Raw genomic sequence first — 15930 nt, 5'->3', positions numbered from 1 at the left:
ACTTACAGGGTTGCCCTTGGGACCGTCATCTCCAGGGGGTCCTTTGGCACCGGCGGGTCCAGCAGAACCAGATGGTCCTGCCTCTCCCTTCTCTCCTCTTTCGCCTTTAGGTCCCTGCAGAGAACACACAGATAGTCAATAAACAAGGAAACGAGGAAAGAGCAGGACGTTGTCTAACCCATGAACACTGAGCAGCAGTGTGTAGACAGTCAGTAGGGTTTGACAGCTAGCTTGAGGTATTTGCAAGCTAAGGTATCTCTTGATGCTCAGGGTCTTTACTGTATTTTGCGACAGTTTATGGACAAAGGATTCAAAGTTCTTGAATAGACAGAGAATATACTATAGCAAAAAAGGCAAATTACCGAATTCTTGAGTAATTAAATACATTTCTATTATCTATCAACATAGCTGACTCCTTCAGAACCTGTCATACACTGACATGTTCATCATACATTTTAACAAGCTGAACGTACAGAAATCCATAACAAGGATATGTTAGCATTACTTCTGAGAACACCTGAGATATTTTGAGTTTGACGATTAATAACAGGTCATTATTCATGCGACTGAGCGTGCTCCCCTGCCATTCACAATGGGCTGTCCATTCGATCTGTTGTTGTGCTACAGTAGCATCATCATAACGATAAGTGGAGAGCAGCGCTGACAAATAACCTATAAATACACTATGATGGTACAACCTCTAATAACTAAATCTAAAATCTATACCTTACAACATCCTCCCATAGGGCCTGACATCCTCTTAGCCGGAACACCTCAGAACACATTGATAACATTCAGCAATGCCCCATCTAACGCTTTCAGTGGCGCTGAAATGACAAGCCACACTACATACTCTACGAAAGTGACGAGAGTCTAGTATCCCAAGCCCAAACTCCTTACGTTTGGAGATTAGTGTGTGACTTTGTCTTGAATTCGTTTCACAGTCATTTGTACGTCATTAGGCTATGCATATTATTTTGTTGAATGTTCTTTTAGGTGGGTATCTTCAACTCCTGTTACTAAGCTACACTATAACAATGTTATCTAACCGTGTGTTTACTGCACTAATCTGTATGTTCTAACAGTCAGTGGTCCTGCTCCTCTGATGTTCTGTGGTTAAGTGGATTTCTGGTGATAGCAGTTTCCAGTGTGGTGACAGTGGGCATATGCTTGTGGTAATTACATCTTAAGAGTCTGGGAAGAGACTCAATTTGGCATGGCAGTGTGGACGTGGGGCGCTGGGCAGAACACAATGAGAGCCATGCTGAGACAGACCATCATCATCAGCAGGAGGTGCAATTACATATACTATGATGAACACACTTGCACACTACAGTGTGTCTGGATGCTATGTTGTGTTGCGCTGTTTTATGCTGTGTACTTCTGTGGAGTCTTTGAACTCGATTCAGGTGATTATGCACTTGCTTACAAGGAAAACAAAATGTTAAACTACATTTAGACTGAAATAAATGATCATTAACTGTACATAGATACATGGACACATGCAAATAGAGATAGACATACACAGGTGCATACACACAGGCAGGGTCCAGGGACACTGGCCAATGGCATAGCACACACAAAACCACTTGATGACATCACACATACACGGACAGAGACAGAGACTTACTCCAGTTCCTGATTCTCCAGGTGGTCCAGGGTTGCCAGCCTCACCGTTCTCACCCTGTGTATGCACAGATCATGTTAGAGTCTCTACCACAATGCCCATATGATCACATTAGCTTGCTATCAGAACATTTTGGGCTCTTTATTGGGCAGAGTTCCATTCCACCCAGGTGTCCCTTGCATCAACTGTTCATCATATAAAAAATAAAAAAATAAAAAAAAAAATACATTCAGCATCAATTAATTTGATCAGATTCCATAGTGTCATTGTGAATGTCATTAGCATAGGTGTGATAGCTAAGGCTATCCTGAGTACTTCCTCAAAGTGATGGTAACCTTTCATGTTTCATATTCCAGAGTCATTTCAGCAACTGGGACACAGCATTAAGTATTGATGGTGCGTCCGTCTGCCAAATGGCAGTAAAATGGAGGAGTGGTGTTGGAAGCGTTGTAAAATAGGCATTAATAGTGTCAGAGCACTAACTCAGATTAAAGGCTGGCATATGAAATGAACTAAGTCCTGTAGATAACACCAGAGAGCAGGGAATGGATGGTGGTGAGGAAGACAGCTGACAGCATATTTCAGTCCCAAAAGCCCACCCACCCCCTCCCACTAAGGGGGCCACAGGGCATCTTTTGACAGGCACACGGTGTCTCTCACCTTCTCACCCACACCTCCCATGGCACCCACACCACCGGGAGGACCTTGTGCACCCTGACAGGAAACAGAGAACAGACAAGTCATCATCAGATACCTCAGAAGAGAGCTTCTATACTATCATCATATCTGACAGTAAGGTCAGGTGGTGTAACAGTATCTGGTTGAGTCTAATGATGTGCTCTCACTGCATCATAATTCATTTATCCTCCAAGTGTATGTTACCTAGTTTTTGACATTATGTCTCAAACAATGAGCTAATTGAGTTAAGAGATGTGACACATACATCAGCTCCACTAGGACCCTGAGGACCTCTGGGGCCAGGGGGACCGGGAGGGCCCTGTAGGGAGAGAGAACAGACAGGAAGTACCTTTAAGGCCAATTGCATTTAATTTTTTTCTCATATAATATGGAATCTAGGATATCGTTAGTATGGAACAATTTAATGTGGAGTGTGATAAGAAATGTATTGTGAATGATATCTGCTCACCATTGGACCGACATCACCGTTCTCACCCTTCTCGCCTGGAGGTCCAGGAAGACCCTGAAAAGACACACAAATAAACATTTAAATAATCTTATTCAGTTTAAGGACATTTTCAGTAGAAAAGATGATGGTGAAAAAAAATTCACATATTGTTTGACATGTTGCTAATTTGGTGTGCGAGGATTAATTGGAAACTAATGGAATTAATTGGAAACTAATGGAAATGTACACTGTTGTGGGTAATTGACTACATTACAGGAAATATTACAGGAAATATGCAGGGATAAATACATTCACTAATTGTTTTCAAAGTAAAAAATAATGATCATGTTCTAAAAATACATTATGGGTGTTAACACAGCAACTATAGTTTGAAAAGAAACAAATTACAAAGTGGTTGAATATGACGATTTCACATTTTGCATTCATGAGAGAGTCAGTCAGCAATAAATAAAAAAAATAAAAAAATAGAGTTTTATAAAAAGAGAGAGAAATTAAGTCATAAAAATCAATGGAAATTATTTTGCAAAATGTTTAAAGTAGTTCTGGAATGGCTCTCTCTTGAGAGAGAAAGTGGTACATGTGGAGAGAAGAACAGTGGAATCTGATAGAGCAACGGTTTTCTGCTATAGTAACCGTGATCAATGTGTGCTTTCACCACAGTGGCGACCCTTATTTTAATTCACTGATGCGCAGAAATGTGTGTGCTACTACAGTTGTCGATCCCAGATGTGGATTGCAACGCATTGTGCTCTGCTGTGGTAAACAGATGAAAGCATATCCCTACAGGTTGAGATTTGCAGTAACAAGGAAGCCAAGGACAAAATGTCTCTGAAGTGACCCTAAACATTTATTTTATCCCTGTTCCATTTTGTCACCAACTCCAATAAAGCTGATACTGTCCCAGTTCTATCCCATATACCATATGGCATCTCCCTCTTTTCTTCTGAGAGAATTGTTTCACTGGTGTCCTTCGTTAAAGCACTGCTGGGTAAGTCTGTTTGTTGCTTTTCCGGAGGTGATTGAAACCTGACGCCAATTCAGAGTCCAAATGAATCACCAATTTAACTTTATAGGCAATCTCTGTCCTCTACCCCTGGAGCTGAAGTTGTGATCCCTTTTCACAAAGAGTCACCGGGGAGACATTTGTCCATTTTAGCAGACATAAACCACAGAAGAGAAGCGATAACTATCTTTACTTTGTGTGATGGCCCGAATAGTGTTTTATAGAAAAGGGAAGAGCGTGAGGGTCTTTTTCTTCTTTGCTGGAGTTAAAGTGCAGCAGGATAGAGGTCACCCCATCTTGTGAGTCCAGACATGGACCCTATATTTCACTTATCCCCCTGCATGTTAAGTGAACCGTGTGGTGACCACCTCATATGGACGTTTGATTCTTGACATTTCATTGTAATTGCCTCGGTAATGCCCTGCTGTGACTCCGACAAGATTCAAAGGCATTCGGTTGTCAGTGGTGCAAGGTGGGAGCCGAATCATCAAAGATCTCATTCCGTCTGCTATTTACTCACTGTTACACCAACCTATCCTCAAATACCCATACACCCCAGTGTGTGTGTGTGTGTGTGTGTGTGTGTGTGTGTGTGTGTGTGTGTGTGTGTGTATGTGTGTGTATGTATGTGTGCGTGTCTGCATGCTGATTCCTCCCCTGGTGAGAAATCTCATCAGAGCCGAGGTCTCCTTAGTCAGAGATCGTTAGCAGGGGCACTAATTATGCACTGTGGTAAATGTGTTCAATGGGCTACCGCCTATTGGACAAGGTCAGTCCTTCCAATTAATGAAATAGTGATGGAAGTGAATTACACCCAATTAAAAGTCAATTGAATTGAATAGCTGGGAGATGGGATAGCACCTTGAGACTACAGGGGGTAGTACATAGAATTCTATCATGAAAATGACCCTCATTTAAAACGAACTGCTAATGCAGTTAGTTCATAAAAACAGTTACTGTATACGCGTTTCTTATGCTAATGAGATTCTGTAGGAATCCGTTTTTAACTGTGAAGTTGAAGCACATCCTGTACCAAATGTCATTGCATTTGCCTGGGCTTTAATTCTCTCATCTTATGGCTTCATAATAAGTAAGCATTAAGGCATGACAAGGTGTGCAATATCAGCCGGAAGTGTGTGGATATCGGCTGTTAATGCACACCCTGGAGGGCGTTTATAACGCATTTATAACACTACCCCGATGAATGTCGTACGAATGTCGTATGAATGTCGTACTAGCTAACAAGCGACTTTTTGGGCTGCAAAGTCATTTTAACCCTTTAACGCCCAACGTTGCAATGTCTTTAAACACCTGGTAAAATGTCTGTATGCCATCAATTCACCAGTGTAAGCTTTCTCTGAAAAACTAAAGAATTTCTGAAATTCAATGGATGCAAAATGCTCATAACAGATTGCCGAATTTTTTTTAAAGAAAAATATTCATTTTCGGCGAAGGTATAGTCATACATAGCGTATACGCAACATCGGACATAACAGGACTGTAATCACACCTTCACTAACTGCCAATATTTGTAAAAAAACAAATATGTGTGTGGGTACAGGGCACGTGTGGGGTCAATGTGAGTGTGATGTGGATATGTAAGCACTTTTTAATGGACAGTTAGTTTGCACATTAACAGTTTGTAACTGTTGAGTGAGATTGCACATGCAATATATGCTAATTGAATTCATTCTGTGTGCATGTTGTCACACGTGCATGACACAAATAGTGAGAAGTGAGTGTGAGAGATTGTCCCTGCTGAATTTGTGTGTGAGTGCTTTCCATACAGTATGAGGGTGACCGTATGAGGATGACTGTGTATGAGCTTGTGTTTAGGGGGACCCACCTGCAGTCCAATGGGACCAGGAGGCCCAGGGAAACCTCTGGATCCTTCATCTCCCTTCTGACCGAACATCCCCTGCTGACCCCTGGGACCAGGCTCTCCATCACCTCCCTGAGGACAGAGGAGTATTACCACAACATACAGCACAACAATACCACTCTCATGTCGTGAACCCTGACCAAGGCCCTACATACCTGAACAATGGTTTATCCAATGAGAATGAGTATCTGGGAGTATTAGAGAGTGAGACCTTTTCTATTTCCATATTACTATCAGGTCTGTGTGTATCCTCATCTCCTATCATACCATTCTATTGTTGTGACATTAGAGGTAGTGTAGGAGTAGGAGAACTATAATTTGAGAATTTTCTTGAACAGTGATGAAGTATCTCACTTCAATGTAATGTATGATGTGACTTGTTGTCTTGGCTACTGATTGGTGATTTACAATCATCAGGGGCACCTGTGCTGCATAAAACATGTGTGAAAAGATTACAACGAAAACGTCTCACTGTTCTTTTTTTTGTTTTGCAGCCTGAGGTACCTGGAGACCGAAACCTGCCATGATTTAAATAAATCATTTAATTTTAAATTTACTAGAGCTGCGCCCTTCTCTTTTGTTTTTGTCATTAAGGAAGGTCAGCACACTGAAGATAATAATAGTGTGAAGCAGAGACTTTGTTCTGGAACTGTAGGAGAGTACAATACAGACTTTAGAGGAGAAAATAATGTGATCTGAATTGAGAGTTATGTTGCGTTGGTCTCGGTCTCTGTCAGGCATGATAGATGTCTGTGAGTGGGCCAGTCCAAGGCTGGACAAATAAACTGTACTTACAGCAGGTCCAGGAGCACCAATTGGACCCTGAAGACCGGCTGGGCCAGGAGGACCCTGTATACAGGAGACACACAGGGTAAATAACAAGGTCATTCACAAGGTCGCAAGGACATACTGTATGCAAATGCAGAGATGAAATAAAAGGGCAAATGTATATACTGATTGTACCATTGTCGGAATTATATACTGTAAAATATGTTATGAATTGATTACATTGTGATTGATACATTGTGGACCATGAAACTATGCATGTACTGTGGTGTAGTATTGGAAAATGTGTGCTTACGGTAATCAATAATAGTGTGTTCAATAATAAAGTATGAAGCAGAAGAACGCACCTGTTCTCCCTTGTCTGCTTTGCTTCCCTTCTGACCAGGCTCTCCAACCTCTCCCTGAGGAACACAGAGCACACACATCACATACTGTATCCTGTATAACTGACACTTCTAAACTGAAAACCCACTCCAAATGTAAACCTCAAGGAAAATCATTTGGCAGTACATAGTTTACAAACAAACTGTCACGAGAATTGGCCGATGACTTTTGCTGTGAAAATCGCTATGGCAAAGATGCAGAATCTAGTATGACATTGGATTCAATATGCATGTGGATACGTGAAACAACTGACAGAAGTGATAGAAACAAGTAATAGATATTTCAAATTAGCATGATACTCAATATAAACCTCTGAGGCGACATATTTTTGGCAGCTCGATAGATGGATCGTAAACCTTCTCGGATATAATGGTAGCAAGAGATAAAACGGCCACACTATTTCACTTTTATATCTCTTCTATTTTGATGTTTTGCTGCGTTTGGTTATGATGATGGATATGCAGCAGGAGAAAGAGAGTGAGATGTATTTACTGTGCAGATGGTCTGGGTGTGAAGCCACTGATGAAGATTGAACGGCTGATCAGTTTTAGCCCAAACCGTGGCCCAGATTTGGGTTTGACAGAGAGTCTCGACCATGCTAGAGCAGATGGGGTGGACTAACCTTGTCACCGTCCTCTCCGGGTGGACCCTGAGGTCCGGCAGGGCCAGGCAGACCCACTGGGCCTTGGATTCCATCACGTCCAGCTGGACCCTGAGGACCTTTCTCACCCTGGACACAGACAGAACACACACTGTCTCTCAGAGAACCTCACTTCAGTTGTTTCTACTATGTCCTAGTTGACTGCTGTCAGCTTGTATCCTCTATTTATTTGGAGGTGTATACTGTATGAAGACTTAACATGAGAATAGCATACGTGTTGAAATTACATAGATTAAATGTTCCAGTATAATATATAGTGAGATGATGAGGAGTACTTACAGGTCCTCCCTTCTCTCCAGCTGGCCCTGGGGGGCCTTGTGGGCCAGTCCTGCCAGACAGACCGATGGGGCCGCCAGGTCCAGCAGCACCTCTCTCACCAGGGGAGCCCTGTGTGTGAGGGAGAGAAAGGTTGAGCAAGTGATGAACACAGATAAAGGATGGATCAAGGACAAAAGTTAAAAAAAATAAATAAAAAAAAACATACATTTCTCAATTATTCCCTCAGACCAAAACAAGGTTGATGGCATGGAGAGGTTTGTCAAAAGAAGATTTACAGAGCGACTTCACCCACTGATACTTGAGTTCCACAGCTAATGGGGTCTATAGACATAGACAATATTCCCAATGAATATAAACTATTGTAGGTGACATACAAAAACAGGAAAACCAAAACAGGTGAAGCTGTGCCAAAAATCTTATTCTAGGGTGCTTTAGTCTACAGCAGGAACTGCTCCTGCTCCCAACCTTTCCCATTAGCTAGCCAAGCAGGACTAAGGCCTGAGGCATGATCGGAGATGGAAAAGGAGGGAGCAGGAGCAGGCAGACGTAATCTAGCCCTGAGGAGTGATCTGATAACAGAGTGAGGGCTGATGTCTTCAAGGCTCTTCAGATCAAAGCTTCAAGGCTTCAAGGCTCCAAGGCTTCAAGGCTAGGTCTTAATGCATCTATAGGGTCTGCTCGGCTATGTCCCAACACATTCTTAGATGTCTCCCCTCTCTTTGTCTCCTTCCCATACAAACAGGGATTGTATCCACTAGATTACAATATCCTCTCAGGTCCTCAAGGAGAGGAGAACAAGGAGGGGGCTAATCTTAGAGCATTGGGACACACACCCGCTGCGACAAGGTGTGTCTGGCTGTGTGGCTCAGCAGTAGCAGGTTGTGTGGTTTCCCCTCTGCAGTGTGACACACATGACATGTGATCAGAGTGTCTGGGCGGCCAGACAGCATGAGTCACCGTACGGACGCCCTCTTGTTTACTGGCCGGCAGCGCAGCTCAGACGGGAGAAAACCATCACAACGTTTCCTACCGCATGACTGCTCAGATGACGGATCTCTCTGGGTAGTGAATGACATGTGGCACTTTGCTGGCTTAATGACTGCTGTATACAGTAGGATACAGTTTGTTCAGTTGAAAATGAATTGCATTTCAACATAAGCGGATGCTTTTTTCACAATGCTGAATTCAGATGTCCACACTGACAGCACCTGAAGTCTCATCTATCAGCGCACTGTCATGCCTTCTAAAGAGCAATTACACAGTGACAGTACTAGTGTTGTAAAGACAGAAACATTTGTTGAAAACCTATTGTCATTTTAATTTGGAAGAAAAAGCCTTGAAGACCCTTACTTTGATGTTGTCATCTTAAATTCACCCTGGCACCTTTGTTGAGAAGTCAAGAGGAAGCTATTACAAACCCAGACCCCAAAGTTATTTTAGAAACTAAAATCTCTTGTTCAAAGGATTAAAACTGCCCTCTAGTGATTTATATATGCATTGCAGCCTTCAACAAACAGACTAAGTAGCCCCTATCCTCCTGTGTGAAGGTGAATTTTCATCATGGGCGAGAACCTCCAGCATACCAAGGTGAAAACAGCAAAGTTGATGCAGAGGTGTTCTCTTATGATACACAGTAGACCACTCTAGAGCCCTCTAACTGTATGTCTGATATCCCTTGAAACCCTTAAAACTGGGGACACATCCTCTTCTCGTGGTAACCATGGCAACCGAGTACTTACGACGGGGCCGGAGGGACCCTGCGGACCTTCTCCTCCCTTCAAGCCGGACGGACCCTGAAACAAAAGACAGAAAAAAAGAGAGAGAGAGACGGAGGGTTATGGTGATGTATCAAACACAGACGCTTGATTTCACCGCAAGTACGTCAATCAGTCACGATCATGTGGCATCCGAGCCATCGCGGCCTCTTCTCTCTGTCTGTGTGATCAATGTCACTCCTAAACAACAAAACCCCTCCCAGCTTTTATCACGTACTGTAGCATTAACAGGCTTTTGATTTGACTGCCATCAGGCCACTGAGGACCCGGGTCGTGTAGGGACACACAGCCTTTATGCAGCTTTCTCCAGATACGTTCCTCTCATAGTTTAGAGCTTGAACATGGACCGGTGGGAGTATGCTACTGCATTACGACGGGAAATCAACTTGCATCGACCTGATCAGCGATATTGAGCATTTTAAGTTGGACTTGAAGACATTTCAAGTGAAGTTATCGATATGAAGACCGCCAAAAAGGACTGTGACTACAGATTAAATCTATCCCATAATGCTATCTCTCTCCCCAAGCCTGTGTAAAACTCCTGGCCCAGACAGCTATTAGGTTCTTTGAGGCCTCTGATAGGGATGCTGTAAAGTGACACCTTGAGCGGTCATCCATGTTTCCCTGTAGTGTGAGTGGTGTGTGTGTGTGTGTGTGTGTGTGTGTGTGTGTGTGTGTGTGTGTGTGTGTGTGTGTGTGTGTGTGTGCGTGTGTGTGTGTGTGTGGAGAAAGCAAGGTTGTAGGTTTGTTCTGCACTGCTCAAGACAGGTAGTTATTGGACCATATTTCCCCCCTCAAGCACTTTCTCATCAAATGTGCAGTAAAATAGAAGTGCTGAAATAAACTAGCGTGTGAGTGTGTTTTCAACTCTCAGTGGGTTTGTGTGTATCATTCTGTTTATGTATACGTGTGTGTGTGTGTGTGTGTGTGTGCGTGTGTGTGTGTGTGTGTGTGTGTGTGTGTGTGTGTGCGTGCCGCTGTGTGTGTATGTGTGTGTGATTGGCTCCCAAAAGGCCCAGCACACATGGCGGACTCAGTAATGAGTCTCTGGGTGTGCTGTGAGAGAGAGTAAATTACACCAGTAGAAAACAATCAGGCCCGGAGACTGACCTTGGGCAGAGTCGACACAATGGCCCCTCCGCCTTTCATTCCCTTATTCTAATTGCTAACATTTCCCATGTAATAATGCATTTAGTAAATAATGCATACAAAGAAAACAAATAACTTGTGCTGTCAAAAAAAAGTCAGCTAGAGTCTTTGGGTTGAATCAGGATTTAGTAAAGTGATCCAGAGGCCACTATTCTCCTCTGCTGTAACAAAGGACCACGATGCATTGCAGCATTAAAGCAGTGGTGTCGTAGCGGGACCATTCCGGAGGACGCCTGTTCATTTGTAGGACGTCACTTTGAATTTCCCTGTGGTGGATTGAGTGGTTCAGTGAAATCCACCACTATGCCTTTAATGAGATGAATGCATCTAGATGGACCCTGGCTCCAATGTTCTGTCAATGTCTACGCCTACTGATGAACCCGGTAGAGGTGTGAATATGGTGCTGTAATGAACAGGTGGTGGTAGTGCATGTGGGCCGATTCTTACCGACGCGCCAGGAAGACCTCTCTCCCCTGGGAATCCTCTCAGACCAGCAGGGCCGTCTTTTCCGGCAGTTCCCTGGGGACCGGGGTCTCCCTACGGACAGAAACACATGAGAGGAGAGTGAGTGGTGTCCTGCTGCTGCCTGTTCAAGTCATGTTCATTACATCCCATGTTATAGCTGATATTGTCTCAGTACACAGCAAACAACAAACAAAGAAGAAGAGACACCTCTTTATATTCTGATGCACCCCTTTTGACACCATGAGAATATAATAATTTAATGGATGCCATCACTTTAAAAGGTTTCTGTTTTGAATCAACGCATTAGTACTGACACCTATAATATAATATAATATAATATAATATAATATAAATGTCTCATTTTAATCAATGGCAAGGCTTTATTCTTCTCAGATAAAGATCTACTGCATGAGTCATCATAAATATCCGATTTTTCAGTTCTAAAAACTACAAAGAGCTAAAAATTCATATTATTCAATTAGCCAAGCAGAAATAAAATATAGCCGCAGGGGACAGTCAGTGCTGTGGTAGTGTAAATTAAAAACAAACATAGCTATCAACTGGAATATCAGGGCACTCTAGCTCTTACGTGTTCCCCATTAAAAGTACCCCTCTACTATACCCAAGAGAGACGAATCAGATGAATTACTATAAAGCAGCATCACTTGGTAGTGTGTTCATTGGTAAAATCATTTTTGCAAAGCGATGGTGATTTATTTGCTTCAGAATTTAGAAGTTGTTTCAAGCTTTGTTTTTGTATTGGCAGGGTGAGTCGACTATCTGCAGACTGGGAGGCAGAGAGAGTGGGCTGGGGAGGTAGTATAAGAGGATTTGGACCTCCCTGCCAAGGCTTCTCCTGAGCATCCCGAGAATACTGATGCGGAGAGGGAGGCTGGGATGTGAGTGGCAGGAGGTTTGAAGTTAGCCGATAGAGTTGATTAAACTGTCTGCTTCCGGGGAGAGGGATAAAATGAAAGGAGGAGACAGAAGGGCTGGGGGGCTGGGTGGCCTTGGGAGTTAAGGCCCTGCTTTGAATAAGCCCATCCTTCCTCAAAATGGCTGCTGTCTAGTCTTAATGTGCACTATATTGCCAAATGGGCAGCAAATTAAACCACTCCCCAAACCTTTGCAAGCTTCACCAACTGCCTGCTAAAATACTATACTCAGGGCAGAGGATGGGGCTAAGACTGAGAGTGAGATTAGGGCTTTCTCTGTTTGTTTCTCTGATGTTGTGCTTTCATACATTCACAAGCATGCTTCTGCAAATGTTCTCGTAGTAGCCTGACACAAACACGGCTACTGTCATCTACAGTAATGCTGAGAGCCCTGGGGTTAAGAGGTGGTTGCCAGGTCAATTGTCCAGTCCAGTGAGTTAGGGGTACTTACCTTGGCTCCCTCTTTGCCAGCAGAGCCAGGAAGACCCTGCTCTCCAGGTGGACCAGGAGGTCCGGGGTGGCCTCTCTCACCGATGGGACCCGTCTCTCCTGTTGGTCCCTGTTATAGAATCATGGGTAAAGACATGACTCAAAATGCTATCATCATTTAAAAAATTAGGATATTGTACATTCCCCACACTAAGGATTAGATCCTATCGCTCAGGGGTTGCCCCCGGGCACAAAGTTGCCCCTGGGCACAAATATTGGATCAGCTTACCTTCCCCAAATCATTAGCCTTAATCATTAGTGGGGAAAACGCAAAACTGACCCAAGACCTGCATCTAGGGCCAACATCATCTTACTCCTGATGGCTCACCTGTGGACCGACAACCCCTCCTGGTCCGGGTGGGCCTGTCTTTCCTTGGAAACCCTGGGGATGACAACAGCATATAAATGACAATAAAAAGTCACACAAAACAACTCTTTCCTGTAAAACAACTCATTCAGTCTTCCTATTGATTCTTTCATCCACTAATGATGATATTGGTGTATCTACGTAGTAGAGTAAGGGTTGTGTGTATTCCGGCTGGATGAGTTAACCATTACACATGCTATGTTGATGATTATTGGCGGGTGGAGAGTAATTTCTGTGGACTCTAAGAGTCTAACCCTAACCCTAGTTGTACCCTAATTGCACAATACTATTTGCAAATATCATGTGCATCTATAATGTTTATTTTTATGCTCTATTTATTCAGCCATAGGCTGATAAACAATCAGTGTTGTGGTCATTCGATAATTGCAATAAACATTTTGGACCCTATGTCTTTATTTACATTTATTCACATTGATGATGTGGCTTCAGCTGGCCTTGTAAATAAGTACTGCATGGTGCAGACATTTATCATCTCACTCTTACTTACAGTACCACCTCACCAGCAAGTGGTAAGATCAAGTATCAAATGACCCTCAGATCAAGCATGATCCCTTTTACCCAGGGATCTTTGCTGCAATAACAAGGTTAGCGTAGCACAGAGCAACAATGAACATGAAGCAAAAACTGAACACAGACAGACACTGAAGCCAATTCTCAACACACAAGGGACAATAACAAGGACATACAATAACTGACAAATAGAGCATGTAATTTGAGTCTCCAAAGGAATATCTTGCTTTCAAGGACTTTGACCAAGTCAGCTTGATGCTGGTTCGTCAAGCATCGAGTGAAGTGATGGAGTCATGGAGACATGAACTCCATCACCTGTCCGTTTGATTTACATCAGATCAAAGATGGCCACTGAATTACTTCATTGATCTTGTGGAATGAAGCGAGCTGTGCTTGACATGAACCAGAACTGAATGCATCTGTGGTTTCATTCAATATAGACATAGTAGAAGCTCATTGAATTACCATAATCAATAACTTAGACAAAACACACAGACAACAAACATAGAGGACGGGACAAGGAGGTGATACATTGACTTAGCAAAAAGCAATAAAGAATCGCAGAATTATCTCTCTTTTTAAAGAGTTCTCAGAATTATTTCAGTATTTATGGGAAAACTGCCGTAGTCTAGAACACTGGAAATCATCAAAACCTTTCCTGTGGTAGTACATTTCAATTCTTACTTTTAAGAACATGTCCACTGACTTATGACAGATCTATTATACTGTATTGTGAGTTATGATAGATCTTCTATCTTGTGGCGTATAATAGATATATATTATTACTTATTATATTGACATAGTGATTAATGTTTGGATTTTGTGAAAATGTTCTGACAGTACTATAACAGTTTATGCTAGAGAGAGAGAGAGAGAGAGAGAGAGAGAGAGAGAGAGAGAGAGAGAGAGAGAGAGAGAGATGAACGCTTGTGTGTTTATTTTTAATATCTATGCTGAACGCTTCCTTCAGCAGAAACCTGCAGTAGGATCTGCTTCTATGAAGATTTTACTGCTGTGATCAATTCTTATATTAGACACTCCTCGAGTCTGTTTACCCTGAAATGAATTTGGCCCTATAAACATCTTAATGAAGACCCTTATCGATGTCAGCTGAATGGGAGGGGGGGGGGGGGGAGTGTGCCAGTACACCCAGGCTAATGTGTTGCAGGAGAAAGAAACAAATAGAGAGGGAACGTTTAACGATCTGGGATGCTCCATCAGGCTTTTAACAGGTTTATTGCCTTATGAGGCTAATCGAATGAAGGGGAATAAATGCAAAGCATTGCTAAATCAAGTATTGACACTGTTGGTTATTCATAGAGAGAGGGCTTAAGGTACTGTTCATGCTGTGTTGATCATGTTACAGTAATTCTCCCCTCTACCATTCTACTGCAGTATCTACAGTTATACAGATTCAGTGTATTCAACTACAGTCCACAATACATCATGATGATCATGTTTATCTACTGGTTTTGTTTAACACCTTTTTTCAACTTGAATTGTTTAAGTGTAGGAAACACTTACTGTTTGAAGTTAATGTTAAGTTGTCTACATCAGAGACCATCATGTAAGTGTGAGTTCTGATCAGAGAGACTGGGGTAGCCTTTTCACTGTTTCCTCCAGTGGTTTGGGAAGACAGCCAAACCAACTCATCTGGCTACATTGAGACAGTGAGAGTGTGTGTCTGTCAGACGGCCTAGTGGATTGAGGCAAGGCTAGACCGGGGGTGGTCTCTGAACTGTGGATGTTTTTCGCTCCATCAGACATGTCTGGCTCTACGACATCACATCAAGACATTCTACTGAAGCATCTGGTCCAGTGAGAGGAACAAGACCGGGGGGAAATCAAATTGAAGTACAACTCTCTCATTCTGGATCAGATCTCTCTCCCCTTGCACTGAGGGCTTAGTTTGATAAAAGAGACAAGTATAAGACAGACTAATATGCACCTCTTAGTTAGCTGGCACTGCTAGTGATTAATACAACATGTGATTGGCTAAGGATATTCTTCTCACAGGCTGAGGTGGCAAAATGCCTCAGATTAACTCAAGGAGATTGAGTGTGTAAAGTGATCTGCCAAACACCTGGTTCCCTGGTGCTATGAAAGCATGCCGACTTGAGGAGACAAATCCGCCCAGGTGTGAAAAGTGAAATATTACAAAGCGGTTCGACGGCTGCCATCTCACGTTTCCACACCTGGGAGGAAGTAACTGGCCGAGCCGGCTGGCCGGGAGTGCCCAGGTGATTGACAGCTCGTATAGGGGGCGCGGCCTGTGACACTCACCGTCTCTCCTCGCTGGCCAGGGTGTCCGGGCAGCCCATCCTTTCCAGGTGGTCCCTGGGAGAGAGGCAGAAAGTGGCTTGTTTGATGAAAACATAGTGGGGCTTTAAACATCTATCATAGTAGAGCTTTAAACTTGAAGCAAACTGGTAGACCACCATAGAAACAGA

The 15930-nt window shown here is 43.0% G+C and overlaps 1 protein-coding gene across 1 annotated transcript in view; it reads right to left on the bottom strand.

Moving 5' to 3' along the window:
• Window positions 1-15930, bottom strand: part of col11a1a (collagen, type XI, alpha 1a) — a 76230-nt gene that overhangs the window by 13304 nt on the left and 46996 nt on the right. The window contains exons 35-49 of the mRNA XM_083675541.1: window positions 15764-15817; window positions 12911-12964; window positions 12545-12652; window positions 11141-11230; window positions 9509-9562; window positions 7770-7877; window positions 7452-7559; window positions 6793-6846; window positions 6455-6508; window positions 5624-5731; window positions 2775-2828; window positions 2571-2624; window positions 2288-2341; window positions 1631-1684; window positions 7-114 (exon numbers count right to left, since the gene is read on the bottom strand). Of these exons, the coding sequence (XP_083531667.1) occupies window positions 7-114; window positions 1631-1684; window positions 2288-2341; window positions 2571-2624; window positions 2775-2828; window positions 5624-5731; window positions 6455-6508; window positions 6793-6846; window positions 7452-7559; window positions 7770-7877; window positions 9509-9562; window positions 11141-11230; window positions 12545-12652; window positions 12911-12964; window positions 15764-15817 (1116 nt within the window). The remainder of the gene's footprint in view (window positions 1-6; window positions 115-1630; window positions 1685-2287; window positions 2342-2570; window positions 2625-2774; window positions 2829-5623; window positions 5732-6454; window positions 6509-6792; window positions 6847-7451; window positions 7560-7769; window positions 7878-9508; window positions 9563-11140; window positions 11231-12544; window positions 12653-12910; window positions 12965-15763; window positions 15818-15930) is intronic.

The sequence above is a fragment of the Argentina silus genome (genome assembly GCF_951799395.1).
Source record: "Argentina silus genome assembly, chromosome: 1".
Lineage (NCBI taxonomy): Eukaryota > Metazoa > Chordata > Actinopteri > Argentiniformes > Argentinidae > Argentina > Argentina silus.
The sequence above is the reverse complement of the archived record's forward strand: the minus strand, read 5'-3'. Positions and strand labels throughout refer to the sequence as shown.